Source organism: Drosophila bipectinata, chromosome 3R (genome assembly GCF_030179905.1).
Source record: "Drosophila bipectinata strain 14024-0381.07 chromosome 3R, DbipHiC1v2, whole genome shotgun sequence".
Classification (NCBI taxonomy): domain Eukaryota; kingdom Metazoa; phylum Arthropoda; class Insecta; order Diptera; family Drosophilidae; genus Drosophila; species Drosophila bipectinata.
The window spans coordinates 8,373,144-8,388,655 of record NC_091739.1 but is presented as its reverse complement, the minus strand read 5'-3'; the positions used below and the strand labels follow the sequence as shown (position 1 = coordinate 8,388,655).

General features: G+C 42.8%; 5 protein-coding genes across 9 annotated transcripts; 3 read left to right on the top strand and 2 right to left on the bottom strand.

Moving 5' to 3' along the window:
• Positions 1–455: 455 nt before the first annotated feature.
• On the bottom strand, positions 456–2,603 carry LOC108128557 (fatty-acid amide hydrolase 2-A). The gene is made up of 4 exons (XM_017246234.3): positions 2,407–2,603; positions 1,800–2,243; positions 1,051–1,743; positions 456–774 (listed from the first exon to the last, which is right to left on the bottom strand). Exons 1-4 carry the CDS (start codon positions 2,584–2,586, stop codon positions 484–486), a joined length of 1,608 nt encoding a protein of 535 aa, XP_017101723.2. The 5' UTR covers positions 2,587–2,603; the 3' UTR covers positions 456–483.
• Positions 2,604–3,089: 486 nt separating this feature from the next.
• Positions 3,090–5,457, top strand: sav (scaffold protein salvador). The gene is made up of 3 exons (XM_017246690.3): positions 3,090–4,022; positions 4,106–5,041; positions 5,110–5,457. Exons 1-3 carry the CDS (start codon positions 3,208–3,210, stop codon positions 5,168–5,170), a joined length of 1,812 nt encoding a protein of 603 aa, XP_017102179.2. The 5' UTR covers positions 3,090–3,207; the 3' UTR covers positions 5,171–5,457.
• Positions 5,458–5,561: 104 nt separating this feature from the next.
• Positions 5,562–15,492, bottom strand: Gr94a (Gustatory receptor 94a). 4 transcript variants are annotated; one of them, XR_011443425.1, is made up of 3 exons: positions 15,241–15,492; positions 5,914–6,801; positions 5,562–5,734 (listed from the first exon to the last, which is right to left on the bottom strand). XR_011443425.1 is itself a non-coding variant. In XM_017246654.3 (3 exons), exon 2 carries the CDS (start codon positions 12,146–12,148, stop codon positions 10,934–10,936), a length of 1,215 nt encoding a protein of 404 aa, XP_017102143.2. In that variant the 5' UTR covers positions 12,149–12,228; positions 15,241–15,492; the 3' UTR covers positions 10,677–10,818; positions 10,891–10,933. The 4 variants fall into 4 exon arrangements, 3 of the variants coding, with proteins under 3 accessions (XP_017102143.2, XP_070138261.1, XP_070138260.1); XM_017246654.3 differs by lacking the exons at positions 5,562–5,734; positions 5,914–6,801 and adding exons at positions 10,677–10,818; positions 10,891–12,228; XM_070282160.1 differs by lacking the exons at positions 5,562–5,734; positions 5,914–6,801 and adding exons at positions 10,677–10,818; positions 10,891–11,506.
• Ctns (lysosomal cystine transporter cystinosin) lies at positions 6,541–9,478 on the top strand. The gene is made up of 8 exons (XM_017246691.3): positions 6,541–6,660; positions 7,709–7,815; positions 7,882–7,978; positions 8,043–8,228; positions 8,289–8,649; positions 8,719–9,007; positions 9,066–9,168; positions 9,286–9,478. The coding sequence occupies exons 2-8, from the start codon at positions 7,776–7,778 to the stop codon at positions 9,386–9,388; spliced, it is 1,179 nt and encodes a 392-aa protein (XP_017102180.2). The 5' UTR covers positions 6,541–6,660; positions 7,709–7,775; the 3' UTR covers positions 9,389–9,478.
• Positions 9,782–14,100, top strand: p53. Of its 2 annotated transcripts, XM_043212277.2 has the most exons (9): positions 9,782–9,909; positions 9,969–10,250; positions 10,628–10,738; positions 10,797–10,833; positions 10,893–10,919; positions 12,645–12,954; positions 13,015–13,264; positions 13,348–13,766; positions 13,830–14,100. In XM_043212277.2, exons 1-9 carry the CDS (start codon positions 9,866–9,868, stop codon positions 13,850–13,852), a joined length of 1,503 nt encoding a protein of 500 aa, XP_043068212.2. In that variant the 5' UTR covers positions 9,782–9,865; the 3' UTR covers positions 13,853–14,100. The 2 variants fall into 2 exon arrangements, with proteins under 2 accessions (XP_043068212.2, XP_017102142.2); XM_017246653.3 differs by lacking the exons at positions 9,782–9,909; positions 9,969–10,250 and adding an exon at positions 10,331–10,472.
• Positions 15,493–15,512: the final 20 nt, after the last annotated feature.

Here is a 15,512-nt window from a genome sequence, read left to right as displayed (position 1 = left end):
TAAGAACAATTACAACATAGTAAGCTTATTCGAATTAAACTACTAGAATGAAGCTATTTTTTATTCATTTATATTTTATGAAAAAAAATAAACAAATAAAATCCATCTAGTACTAGCACAAAAGTGAATAAGTAAATTATAATACTGAAAAAATTAAACTTAAAAGCTTTAGTTAAGATAACAAAATTTATTATAAAATACAATATACTAATCAACTTTTCTTTTCTATAATTAAAACAATTTTTATTAATTAAAACTTGGCAGCATTGATCATCGTTACGAATAACGTTCAAATATTCATCGAAGACGAAAATTCGAAAATTCCCGCCCGGTTCGGAAGGAAAAAATGTACTTTTTGTATATATTCCGATATTTTTTTTAGATCTGACTCTCAGCGCGCCAAGTTTAAAGATCAAAATATAATTAAAAACAAAAAACTTTTTTTTTGTCATTGTTTTCTTTACTTTGGTAGATAAATTATATTTATAAATTTAGCTCGTTGGGAACCGCTGGCTTCCAGCCTCCAAAAGCCCTTTCTAGCTCCACGGCAACTCGAAGGCACAATCGGTCCTGATTTGGACCAGCGATAATGGAAAATCCGTACGGAAGACCCCGTTCATCCAAGCCCATGGGCACATGGGTAACCGGAAGACCCAGAACATTGAAGATCAGGGTATAGTCGACGCCCCAGAGGGAAAATACTGACCACTTGTGTCGCGGAGCCGGTAAATTCAAGGTGGGAAACAGTAGGACGCCATTATCGCCGAGAAGTTTCTACAAAGATAAGATACATAATTCTGTTATTACAAAATACAATAATAGTTGAAGTAAAAAAAAGTATTTTACAATTGGTTATTACACGAAAAATAACGATTGCGACATAAAATGTGGTTTCTCATAATTTTTTTTACAATTCAGAATAATAACTGGGAAACCAAAGTACAATCTGATGACTATGATGACTTTACAAATAACAATTAACCTGATTTTAATGTAATTCCCTCGAGCACAACTGGCTATAACTTGCGTGTTAACTAATTGCTCACTTACGCTGAACTCTCCGATGAGAAGCCGCGACTCCTCCAGATACTGGTTCACCTTTGCCCTGGTCATGAAGGCGTTTGTACGTCGCAAAAGTTCGAACATCAGAGCATTTGTTGTGTAACTGGACTGACCCACCAGACTGCGTAGTATCTCCCAAAGGTTCTGCTTAACTTTACCCGACTCCTCGGATCCTCCTTCCAGCAGGTAAACCATGCCATATTGTGCAGCGATTCCCGAAAGGGCCATTTCTACAGAGTTGTTCAGATTGGGCAATTGGGACTGAGTCACCTCTAGGCCAAGGGTCTTCAAGTGAGTGGCTGCTCTGCAAATGGAGTTCCGTATGTTCTCGTCCACAGGCATGTGTATGAGTCCATTCAGGCCTTCCCAGCCGAGTGCATAGTTCACTTTTATTTTATTCAATTGGACTGGTTCGGCTAGACGTAACTTTTTAGAGTTTTCTTCGCCTGCCATGACTCGAAGTAGGTCGGTGAGATCCACGGCGAACCGGGTCATGGGTCCCTCCACCAGATAGTGCTCGATATCCGAATCTGTGGAGTCGGGAAAGTGTCCTTTAGTGGAAACAGCTCTGCCCGAGGGTTTGTGCCCAAAGATGCCACAATACTGGCTGGGAATACGAATGGATCCTCCAATATCCGATCCAATGCCAAACAGAGAGGCTCCAGCGCCATTTAGAGAGCCCTGAGGATGGGAATTATTGGATTTTATTCATGAATTATTCATTTTTTTATACTCACCTCACCTCCAGAGCTGCCGCCCGGAGTCCTCTCATCGTCGTACGGGTTGACAGATCGTCCATTCAGCAAGGTGTCCGTTTCAATGCTAAAACAATACTCCGGAGTTGCAGAGATCAGAAGCGGAATAGCTCCAGCAGTTTTCAATCGTTTCACAGTATCGCCATCGGCTTTAGCTTTTACATTTTTTCTGAACAGGCTGCCCACAGAGAATGTCATGCCTTCGATGCCACATGACTCCTTGACGGTCATGGGCAGACCCAGCAGTGGACGCCCTTCGAAAAGCTTCTCCACCGCCTCTGAAGATGCGCATCCGGCTATAAGGTCATCGGCATTTTGGGCTTCCTTCAAAGCAGCCGGAAAACGAGATTCAATCACCGCATTTAAATGGGAATTAACGCTCTCGATTCGGTCGATGTAGGCCTTCACCAGTTCCACAGAAGTCAACTAAAAGGGATTGACAAATTTTATTTATATTTTTAAAGATAATACTCACTGGCTAGACTGTTAAATGATAAGCTCTAATATTGACCTTTAGTTTTATGATAAGGGCACGGAATTAAGTTCTCATGCTCGGTCAACAAATCTGTTTTTTTAATTAAAGAGTTACCTGACGTGATCGAAGGCGACTGCGAAGCTCCTGAATACTCAAAAGGAGAAGTGGATTTTTGATCGGAGGTACTAAGGTCCTTTTGGGTTTCTGCGGATACACAAACTTATCCAAAATCGGAGTGATGATCACGGCAAGCACCTTTACGACTATCAACAGCAACCGGAGAAATATTTCCATTGTGGATCGTTCTGAAGCTGAAAAGAGAATGAAAGAAATAAACAAAAACAAGCGGATGACGGCATGGCGGGAACTAATGCTATCGGGATCACGCACACACAGATACAAATTTTCGATTGCAACAGGTGGGAATATGGCGGGAAATTCAAATATTTATTGTCTATCATCATTTAAAATCTACAAAACGTCTTAAATTTCACAAAATACCATTTTAGACTTTTGAAGATTATTAAAGAATGCGTTCAAAGAACTCGGCATCTTTGTTCAAATAATTTTATTTGTATAATTATTTTTAAATATTTCGTGTCCGATTTTAAAAGTAGAGTTAGCGACAATAAATTTAATATCAGCGGTGAAACTTTTTCAATTTTTAAAATAAAATCAATTATAAAAATATTATAAAAATAAAATATAATTATAATTAAAATTAAATTAACCTACATATAAGAACTATCGATACATTATGACGATCGATTGTGGAAGACGCGCAGTGCTCGTAAGCGCCGCTAAAAGTGCTGGATAATGCCACCAGAATAACAAAAACCTGGAAATAAAAATAAAGAATTGGCTTTAACAATGGTGTAAAAAAAGAAAAAACTTTTGAGAGCAAAGAGAGTCTGCATGAACTATTTAACAATTCTGCTGTGCAACCGAAAACCGACGATGCTCTCGCGCCGGAGCAAGGAGAAACAGCACAAGGAGGGCGTGGTGGGAAAGTATGTGAAGAAGGACACTCCGCCGGAGATACCCGTGATCAATGTGTGGTCCAGTGACCAGCGGTCCAAGAAGAAAACGCTGCAGCGCTGTGCAAGCACCTCGCCCAGTTGCGAGTTCCATCCGCGCAGTTCGAGCACCAGCAGGAACACATATTCCTGCGCAGACTCTCAGCCGGATTACTACCATGCCCGGCGGGCACAGAGCCAGATGCCTCTTCAGCCGCACAACCATCACTCCCACACCCATATGCATACGCATCCGCCTCTGCCGCCCCATCAGTTCCGGGCCAGCAGCAACCAGCTGAGTCAGGGCAGCGCTGGCAGCAGCAGCAGCAACTATGTAAACATAGAGCAAATCGATCGGATGCGTCGCCAGCAGTCATCGCCGTTGCTGCCGACCAGTCCGTCACCGGGCCCGGCTGCAGGTGGATTTCAGCGCAGCTACTCCACCACCCAGCGCCAGCAGCATCCGCATCCGCATATGGCGGCAGCTAGCTACGATGCGGATCAGGGCATGCTAAGTGCATCCTATGCGAATATGTTGCAACTGCCGCAGCGCCCGAACTCTCCCGCCCACTATGCTATCCCCCCACCTCAAGCCCAGCAGCTCCAACAGCAACATCACCAACAGCATGCATCCACCCCTTTCGGGTCCACATTGCGCTTTGATACGGCCGGCATGTCGTTCAGGGATCGCCAGCCAAGGTATCACCCCACTAGGTATGACGAATTCGCTTCATACATCTGATGATGAGTCACTTGTATGGTGTTTCTATAAACAATCTTTTTTTTCGCTTTTGTAGGTCACCCATGCAACAACAGCAGCAGCTACAGCACCAGCAACTGGCGGCCCACCTGGGTGGCAGCTACTCCAGTGACTCTTACCCGATTTATGAGAATCCGTACCGCGTTTCCTCGATGCGAGCCACTCAGTCGCAGCGGTCAGAGTCGCCGATCTACAGCAACACCACGGCTTCCTCTGCCACGCTGGCCGTGGTACCACCGCCCCATCACCAAGGTCATCTAGCGGTGCCTGGTGCCGGTGCAAGTGGTGGGGGATCTCTCAGCGGAAGTGGCCTTGACGGCAGCTCGGGCAGCATTCGTGGCGCCTCTACCTCAGTGCAGTCTTTGTATGCACCACCCCGCACACCTCCGAGTGGAGCGGGCGGAATCGGCGGCAGTGTGAATGGATCTCTTCAAAAGGTGCCATCGCAGCAATCGCTCACGGAGGTCGAGGAGCTGCCCCTGCCTCCGGGTTGGGCCACGCAATACACCTTGCATGGACGAAAGTACTACATCGACCACAATGCTCATACGACTCACTGGAATCATCCCCTGGAGCGGGAGGGTTTGCCTGTGGGATGGAGGCGGGTTGTGTCCAAGCTACATGGCACATACTACGAGAACCAGTACACTGGGCAGTGCCAACGGCAGCATCCGTGCCTGACCTCGTACTATGTTTACACGACATCCGCGGAGCCGCCAAAGGCCATCCGCCCGGAGGCTTCACTCTACGCCCCGCCCACGCATACCCACAACGCTCTAGTGCCGGCGAATCCTTATCTACTCGAGGAAATCCCCAAGTGGCTGGCCGTCTACTCCGAGGCGGACTCTTCAAAGGACCACCTGCTTCAGTTCAACATGTTCAGTCTGCCGGAACTGGAGGGCTTTGATAGCATGCTGGTGCGACTTTTCAAGCAAGAGCTGGGGACCATTGTGGGATTTTATGAGCGCTATCGGTGAGTGGAAGCCCACTTGCTTTGAATTTCCCCTTTTATCATTCTCTGTGTTCTTGTTTTGCTTGCAGTCGCGCTTTGATACTCGAGAAGAATCGGCGGGCCGGCCAGAATCCCAATCAGATTCAGTGACGTAGCAGCAGCAAGTGACGACTGAAACAGACCACATACTCGCCAGCAGCCTGATAGCCTATATCCTGCAATCATTAACTTATTTATCCATCGACTCATTGCGATAATCAGTGCCTTAGACTTACGAAGACTACGAAGAGAGCAGATCAGCGGAGCATCCATTTGACCAATCGAGTGCCTAGTTTTAACGTAGAAATGTGTTACGTTCGATTACCCCCTTTTATTACTGTGAATTGAGCTGCGTTTTTGTTTGTAAAATGTGCAAATTAAACAGGTTTAATGCTCAATTTATTGGCCGGCATCGCTCAGTATGTTCGGTATGTAATCAACTTGTAAGGTGAGCCACCCGCGGTCCGTACCGGGTGATTGCTGCCGGGGTCCGATTCTCTCCAGGAAACAATACCATCAACAATAAGGTCTATAGTGGAGCCGCAGGCGGCCAAGTCTTGCTTGGCTTGGCACATATTTCCGATTCCATGCCAAGTTTTCGATTTGCTTGCAAAAATTTATGCATTTGGCACAAGTGGATCGTCGATCATTCTGCATCGCCAACGCAAAAAAAAACTGAAACAAAGCTCCAATAGAAAGTGAATCTTATAATTTGGTTTGTTTACTCCGACACATTATTTATACTATGGAAGATGGGGTGGTCGTATACCATTTCGTCAAACTTGATTATTCTGAGTCGCCGCACAACATTATCAAACTATAGTATAAAACTTGAGTGCCTTTTATTTATTTACTTTTTTTCTGCAGGTCCATGAAACTGTTTCTTCAGCTGATAACGCCATTCAAAGCTTGTTCTTCTATTTATAGGAAAATGTGGGGAATGTCATTAACATAAGTATGGAACCCAGACTTGGATCTGGGAATGTAAGCTATTAACTGAAAAAATATTTTGAAGAAATGGATATTGAAAAGATTATAAAACCGAAACGACATTACATAAAACGAGGATGGTTTAGTTCTTAGGAATTTCAGTTTTCCGGTTAAAGAGTTAATCCATTTATTGCCATTAGATAGAGTTCTTAGATAGTCCCCTTTAAGTTAACGAAATCTAATATTAGATTTTTATTACTTTTTTTATACAATGACCATTATATTTGAATGGTTTATTATTTTGCTAACAAAAGTAATCCTCATTTTTTGTAATTACTCACTTTTTTTTTTGGAAACTAAAGTACCTGAAGTACCTGAGCTGAAGGGTTCTTAAAGAACAGAAAAAAAAAATATCATAAAATATAAGAGTTTCTGTTGTTGCCTTTGCGTCGACGCCGGCTGCGCGGCGACTGCACGGCTCCACCGTCCACCACCACCCAGTTCCCCAAGCCCTCGAGCTCCATAGCTCCATCCATTATTTATACGGCTCCATTCATGCGCGCGTTCAGTTGCTGGAGAGACGCCATCGGTACCAAATGACATTGCCACCGCCGTTCATTTCAAGCTTAATTGTCAGTTAGGAGTATTGTTTAATTTTGGTTTTAACGCGGGTGAGTGTCGTCCGACGGATGAGTGATGTTTATGACTTGGTAAACACCCAGTTCTGGATGGGTTTTATCGCGGTTTTGGTCGGGATATCTGGAATCAGTCACACACTGCTTTCCCAGCCGCCAGTGAAAGTTCTAATCCGGCTAAAACAGACGCAAAAAAAAAGAAAATAAAAACAAATATTCGATCAGACTCGTGTGTTGAATTATGTATATTTGTTAGACGGGTATTGAAACAGTTGGTTTTCCCAACCTGTTATTATCAGTTTAATAAACTCTGATTACTTACCCAGAAGAACGTTACACGTTTCTACGAAAAGATTTAGAGAGATTTTTGGAAAATGCAGTGCAATAATATTGAGATCAGTGTAGGTTAATTAAGATTCATTTTAAAATAAAAAAATATGAAACTCCTAGAATTTCTTTTTAATTTAATAGACTTAATGAATTGTCTTTCTTATCTGAGAGCTGCATTGCCCAATCTATAGGTCCGAGGTGTACTGCCGCAATAATTCGAAAAAAGCGATTGACACTATCAGGTACTATGTATGGTATTGCTTGAGATAAGCCAGTTCTCACGCGCCTTTATTTAATGCCATGTCACGGTCCTCCCAATGGATCCAATATAACCGTCATATAAAAGTCTGGAATCTTTTGTTTTTACGACTGACCGACAAAGCCTACAGAACAATCATTTCCTGCTGTGACCAAACTACATTATTAGGTATGTGCTCGGATTCGTGGGCCGGGCAAAAAAACAACAAAAAATTGTTCTAATTGCAAAGTTGTAACATTGAGCGAGAATTTTTGAAGGTTGCCCCTCTCCATCGCATAGCAATTTTATCTCAAAAGTAGAGCGAAACACAGGTAGATTGATAAAAAAGTGCCACACATATTTCAGCGAATACTAGAAAGCATTCATTTCAAATGTCAGCGGGAGCTCATAAATTTGCATTTTAAACTCAGCCAGACAACTCCTTTCCCGCAACTCTCCTTTATTGGTGTAAATTGATCAATTGATTTAATTTTCAATTACATCGATACCCTTCAGTTGGCCCGAAGAAAATGCCAGCAGGCCTCAAAACATTCGACTGAATCAGAAAAGCAACAAATCAAGAATGGACCTGGCGTTGGTACTCCTTCTGGTTCTGGCTGCAGGTGAGATTTTCCATCATTTACTCCAGATATGGGATGGGCTAATAAGACGGATTCTTTCACCAACAGCTGGCCTGGGAAATGGACAAACCGGTCGGCTTACCGTCGATTCCCATGACATCACCGTTCTCCTGAACACAAACGAGACATTCGTGGTATATGCCTAGTAAGTTCCAATGGCCAGTTATTAAATCTAATTACATCTTAACCCCAACTATTTAAAATTACAGCGAATTGTTGGAGCAAAATGTGCGAGTTACTCTAAAGACGGATTCGGACGATCATTTGAGACTGGATCCTGACTCTTTTGATTATCCTTCCGGTAGTAATCAGAACCAATCGGTGGTCATAACGGGTCTAAATGCTGGCTATGTCCAAGTGACGGCCTCCAGTGATCAGGAAGCCAATCAGGCGATGTTAGTATTATACATACATTGGCTTAGTTAGTTACCCATATTAAATATTATATCTTCCAGAGTGGATGACGTTTTTCTGAGAGTAACGGTGGCGAAAAATCGAGGCCTTATCTACACTTCGATTGTTTTTGGATGGATTTACTTTGCCGCCTGGTCAGTGTCCTTTTATCCGCAGATCTGGATCAACTACCGTCGCAAATCCGTGGAGGGACTGAACTTTGACTTCCTCACCCTAAACATTGTTGGCTTCACTCTGTACAGCATGTTCAATTGCGGTCTGTACTTTATTTCTGGACTGCAGGACGAGTACGAGGAGCGTCATCCTCGTGGCCTGAATCCGGTGTTGCTTAATGATGTGGTTTTCTCACTGCACGCCATGTTTGCAACCTGTATAACGATAATACAGTGTTTCATTTATGAGGCAAGAATATTTGTCAAAATATTTAACTTTTATTTTAAAATGAAATGTTCATTTTTTTTATTATTCCAGAGGGGACAACAAAGAGTTTCATTTATCGCCTATGGCATTCTGGGCATCTTTGCCGTGGTGGTGGTGGTCTCAGCCGGTCTGGCTGGCGGTGGAGTCATCCACTGGCTTGACTTTTTGTACTACTGCAGTTATGTCAAGCTGACGATCACCATTATTAAGTATGTGCCCCAAGCTTTGATGAACTATCGCAGGAAAAGCACGTCTGGCTGGAGTATTGGTAACATCCTGCTGGATTTCACTGGCGGCACTCTAAGCATGCTTCAGATGATCCTAAATGCTCACAATTATGGTAGGAAAAGGATAACAATATTTGAGCTCTTATATTAAAATGTAAATTCTTTTTCCAGATGATTGGGCTTCATTGTTTGGTGATCCGACCAAGTTCGGTTTGGGTCTATTTTCTGTTCTATTTGATGTGTTCTTTATGCTTCAGCACTATGTGTTTTACAGGTAATATTTGGTTTGTTTTAAAATATTTCTCCGCACAACTTTTGTAAAATAATATTATCAAAACTATTTCCACTGTAAACTTATCATTTTTGTGCTGTTCCTTTGTATATCCTTCAGGCACACCAAAGAGTCCTCGACCTCTGACCTCACCAATGTCACCGAGGCCCAAAATCGAGCTACAGACATTACACCTAGTGAAGAAAATTCTGTGAAATATTAAAGCTTTATAGTCCTTGTGCTAAGAATGCTTTTTTGTACTGTTTTGTAATTGTAAATATATGCCATAGCTACATAAGCCTAATCTACAAAATATTTGAGTTTTATTTTTCAGTAAAAGGGTATGGTTTATTTATAGGACCCGTCGTTCATATGGAAATCTACGCAGATACTCCAGGGCACGTTCTTGGCAACCAGTTTCAGTTATTTGGAACAAAACCAACAGTGAAATTGATTAGTCGCTAAATAAATATTAAAATTGTTGTTTTAAATTCTGGCGCTTTTTATCGAATTATTTTTTTTTCTTATCGATATTTTATAAGATTGTTTGGTTATCGATATTTAGTGGCGTTTTACAGTACTAAACTTTTTAGAAACTTCGCGCACAGTAATAAGCGCAATTCGTTTTCTTGGTTATTTCTTGAAAATATCCATCCAAAAAGAGTTTGACGCATAATTTGGAACATTTGAACCTCGCAAGATGTCTTTGCAAGCATCGTCATCGTTTACGATGATCATCAACCAGTAAGAATCAAGTCGTTTTTCAGAAAGTTGTCAAAAATGAATCCTAATCGTCCCGACAGGAATTCTTGCACCATTTCAAGAACCAACAGCCAAACTTACTTCTTCGACGATCCGTCGGGTGTGGACTTGAGCCCCATCTTCGACAGTGATTTGTTTCCAGTGGAGTCGCCTGTGAACTTCCCTGATGCCAGCGCTCTTTTTGCGTCTAACAGTAACCAATCCAGCTTGAATGAGCTTCAAAATAATTCGGCTGGAATTGTGGCTTTGCCCTCCAGGATATATGTCAGTGATACAGGAACATGGACTGATGTTAACAAAAGCTACCAAACACTCCCCGAACGGTGAGATTTTTAAAAAAACCCGCCCTTGACGATATCCGATATTTGGCTGCACAACTATATCCGATGCGCTGTGACTGGCAAAATCCCACTTCCACGGTCTCTTCCTAGTTTTTACCGCTCTCGTACTTAGATCCTTTTATTGCGTTTTATCCTGATTGTAATTTTAAAGCACTAAATTATTGAAATGTACATTTCCCAGCCAATGTCATGGCACAAAGTCAGGTATTGCAGAATGGTTCCCGGACGTAAACATGCATGAAGCAACACGCATGTACATGCACCATTCACGTCGCGATTTGATTGTATTTGTAGCTAAGATTACTGGATCGCCTTACACACGATTTTTGACTAACTTAAAATGTGGTTCTCCGCAACAGCCACGACTCTGACGAGGAATACCAATCAACGGCCAATGAAGCATCCTTGGGATCGGCCCCGGAGGCAGCATCGGAAGGCATTGAAAAGGCTGTCGCGGACACGGGTGACTTGTGAGTACTTGCATAAAAGTGATCAACGTCTTTAAATCATTAATTTAATCCTCTACAGAACTACCGAGCCGATGGCCTTCCTGCAAGGATTGAATGTGAGTATATTCGGGCAAACCACATGGTTCAACCACTAATGTTTTTCAAATACTTACAGTCCGGAAACCTCATGCAGTTCAGTCAGGTGGGTACCACGTCCTAGAGCATCCTAAACCGTTGCGAGAGATCCGCTTGCACCAGGATGAGCACAAAGCTGGCCACCGTGGAGAAGACATTCATAATCAGGGTCATGTCTAGTTCATACAAACCCAAAGGCTTGATCTTGAATCGACTTAGTGTCACAAATAGGGTGAAATCGTGGACAGATTTTCGAAAGCGGGGGTCTGCGTGCCGCAGGTTCATGTCCTGCAGAAGTGTGCCAGTTCTTTGGGTAGCAATCAACAAGTTGTTGCACAAGTGGGTCAGTAGGGTGATTTCCGCTAGCGAAATGAACAGAAAAACCAGGTTTATCAGTGATCCCAAACCGTCGTATGGTTTTCCGCCAATGAAAGTATCCGCCACGGCGTAGTATAGACTGTAGAATCCAACTGTCATTCCCAATAGGTGACAAATCAGTGACAGGATCATGGAAAGCGACATAGGACTTAGGTATTTTCCGGCATGAACATATATTAACTTGTAGTAGATGGCCAGATTGTCCAGTTCATCGGCCAAGGAGCAAAATCTCTGCATGCGATAGTAGGTGGTGTTCAACTTTAACTGCTCCTCCCTCTGCAATATATTAACTTCTTTAAGAACCGATTCCACACGCAAATTCAGGGCCTTGAGAACTTCCAGGACTACAATCATTGCTCCATAAAAACAATTATTCAATAGGTTCGAGATGACCAACGGAAACAGTCTGTATATGGTCCAAATTAAGCTCAGTTCGGGATGCAGGCGTCGTTGTTGAAGGATAAATGCCACCTCCAAGATGAAGGGGAAGCCAATAGCTTTGATCAAAGCCGTCGAAATAGAAATGTAGAGGGATTTGCTATTGAGGCGAAACTTCCGCAGAGTCTCGAAAAATGGGACGGCACTCATCGTCTTGGCCACATGGTCACTTATCATCATTTGTGTTATAAAGTTAATAACCGCCACTGTGATGTTCATGTAACTGTAGAGCGTGATGGCATCTCGAAGGTTAATCTGACCTTGGTAGTATTCCCTCACAATCTGATGTCCATAGATTAATGTAAATCCAACAGTCCAGAACATGTCATAAGCGAGATATATCCTTGAGAATCTGAACTTCTGACGGCTGCGAGAATAGTATCGGTTGGATAGGAGCCCAAACATTGTCATAAGGGCTACCAGTGTGATTGTTAGGAACTTCACCATGCTACGATGGGTCGAATCGCTGGACATGTTCATCTTGTCGGAACAGTTGATATGGAGCTACTAATAGTGGCCTAATTGTTTTAGTCCTCATCGCGCTGATGCCATCCGGCCAACTGTCAAAAATAAAGACACTATCTGGACACATCGCACATGCCTTGCGGCCAGCTAGAAGGCTAAACATCAACTGCGCATGCGCCCGACTCGGCACTAAACGATAAAATGACCAAAAGTCCCGTGTGACTCAGACTCATATGGGTAGCAATTTCATAAGACTGACATGACGTCACATTCAAGAGAATTCACTTTTACCCAGAGAACTGATTCGCACATTTCGAATATTCTTATCTGGCAGATTAGAAACAAGTTGCATTCTCTTGTGAAAGACAAGAGCAAAACAAAACACCAATTTAGTCAATAACTAGTCAGGCAAAAACATGAAGCTCTACCAGCTCTACGAACGAAAAGTTCGAACTCCATATTAATCCCCTGTTTTTGGTAATTATCTTTTTTATTTTTATATACTTTCCAGCAATCTGTGCTGCGCGAGATGATTCTGCAGGACATCCAGGCTCAGGTCAGCACTCTCCCAAAAATAGAGAAACACAACACTGGTGGCTACAACTTCAGCTTTGACTTGGTAGAGCCACCCAAGTCGGATTGGACCGTCTCTAAAACGCTGAATAAACTATACATCCGAATGAACAAGGTTTTCAACGTAGATATACAATTTAAAGCTAGGATGCCCATTCAGCCGCTGAATCTGCGCGTTTTTCTTTGTTTTGTCAAAGATGTCAGTGGCCCAGTGCTGCGTTGCCAGAATCACCTCAGTGTAGAGCCACGTGAGTCCACTCTTTGGTCTACTAACAAGTCCTTTTAAATATTCGCATTTCCATTTTCAGTTACAGATCACAATGAGAAAGAGCGGGAAAACCTACTGCGGTGCTTGAATCCCAATACCATTTATTGTGGAACAGCTCAGGGCAAAGGTATTTCCGAACGCTATTCCGTTCTAGTTCCTTTGAATGTGTCCCGGTCAGGGAGTCGAAGTGGCGGATACGTGCGTCAGACCCTAGCATTTAATTTTGTATGTCAAAATTCATGTTTTGGTCGAAAGGAGAGCTGCTTGGTCTTTTGTTTGGAGAATGCGAGGTAAAGTAATAAAAAATACATTGAGAGCTATCTATATTATGGAATTATGGTATAATTATTTATTTATGGCTTTTCCCTTTCAGTGGTGATATTGTTGGACAGGACTATTTAAATGTTAAAGTCTGTACGTGCCCGAAACGCGACCACAAACAGGAAGAACGCCAAAAAGGTGCGTTGAAGCGCAAAATTCATGAAAGCGATACTGAGGAGGATGATACGGAGGACCATCCGCCCAAGTCGCGCCGGCTCGCTGAGTCGATGCACATCAAGGAGGAGACCGCAAGTAATGACAGCTATAATGCCACCCACCGAGGACTGCCTCAAAATTGGGATGTGTCTCAAACCGATAATGGAAAATACCAGCTGTCCATTACCGTTCCCAACAAGGAGTGGCTCCTGGACAGCATCGAAGGCATGGTCAAGGAGGCGGCCACTAAAGTGCTGCGCAGTCCGAACAAAGACCGTCTGCGCAGCTATGCCCAAAGTCTTTTAAAACTAAAAAGTAAAATATTTTTATGAATTTCTCTTTAGTAATTGGTATTAACTGATTTAATTTCGTTTTCAGAACGTGCCTATGAGTTGCCATGACCCACTGAGAAGAGTTCAACACCTAAGCTTAAGATCCACGTGATTTATTTAAGACACTAAGAGACATTCATAGAAGTTGTCGGAGCTCGTAGGTTAATGTTTGAGAGCCTTTGTAAATGCGATATTTCAAAATGATAATATTTTTTATGCGGGAAGGAGGAGTAGAATTGGATGGATATTTTGATATTCCAATATGTGACTGTTGGATTTGTATTTAAATGTAAGAAATAAATTCCTGAAAATGAAAATGTGTATCGACCTTCTAGAGGTTAAACCTTCGTTTTCCAATAATGAGTGACTAAGAAGAGCCTCGTGCTGTACGCTTGTGGCAGACCGTACTGTACGTGGAGTACAGTATAGCGCATGCTATGGCCTAGCCATGTGACATGTGTGGCTTGTGCGGTCAATGCTCCTTTTTATCCGGCACGGCTCCGTCTCCGTCTCTGCAAGTCTGCAAATATGTCAAAATCGCTTGGCGCTGCATCTACATATTTTATTTATACTCCTATCTGTGCGTCTTTGGTTTTAGATCGTTGCTTAAAAAACTATCTTAAACGGGGCGCATGCGTTTGCCAACGCTGCACATGTGCGAGGATGCAAAAAAAAATTGCAGTCTAAGATAAAAAAAAAAAAAACAGATGTTGAAATTGCGGTGCAGCTGCAGGCGACTTTTGGATTTTTTGCCACATGCGGCAAGTAGGCAGTAGCTATGTTTACTCTGGTGCTGTTCATTGACCTAGGGCACGGCAATTTTAATATGCCATAATTGTAGTGGAATAGGAATCTCTCCGTGGCCATATTGCATGCAGAAGCGGATGTATCGGCTTCCATTTGGGGCCTTTCCTTTTTCTCTTTGGCTGCTTTACCAGTTTGGCACCACGAAAATGGGTCGACAGAAATGCTCACCAACCCAGCCACATCACTCGATTCTCGTTCGGCGGGTGCCTAACGAAGCAGTTTTGGCTTGAGTTCCATAAAAGCTTTGAGTCAAGTTTTGAGCTTAATGCGGGGTCTTTGAGATACACGGAGAAAAATAGTGTTTTTGGTTAGAGATTCTTAAGGTAATTTCTATAAATATTTTAAAATTGATAGAAAAAGTGATGGATTTTGAAAAATAATTTTAATATTTTTAACTTTAATTTAAGTGGAATTCAGATATATTCTCCCTGTGTACGAGGCATAAATCTCGGAAATACTGCAATAAAATATTATATTAGCTTGTGACCAAACCCAGAGTGGGTGACGTTCAGTAGGTGGCTGCTGATTATGATTCAGCAGTAACTGAGACTCGCGGGAAGCTGTTGGTTCCCAACTTATTCCCCCAAAGGTTACCTATGTTTATGGCCCAAGATAAAGGGAAAGTAAACAGCGCCGATCTCTTATCTTACCATACAACACATAGCACGGGGCCCGGGGAAAACAATGGAATTAAACACGAAAATTAAAAACAGAAAGCCCGGTAGAGACGTCAGGTGAAACCGCGAGAGACTGCAACTCCATTCCGAGTCCACGGCCGATTCGATTCCACTCAAAGGGGCCCACTGCCCACTCAAATCTGCAGTCGTAGATACAAACCAGATAGCGACGAGCGATCTTCACTCGATGTGGAATGAGTCGGTTGAAAGCTGGCGCGGCCCAAGTATTGTAGTTTGGCTTTTAG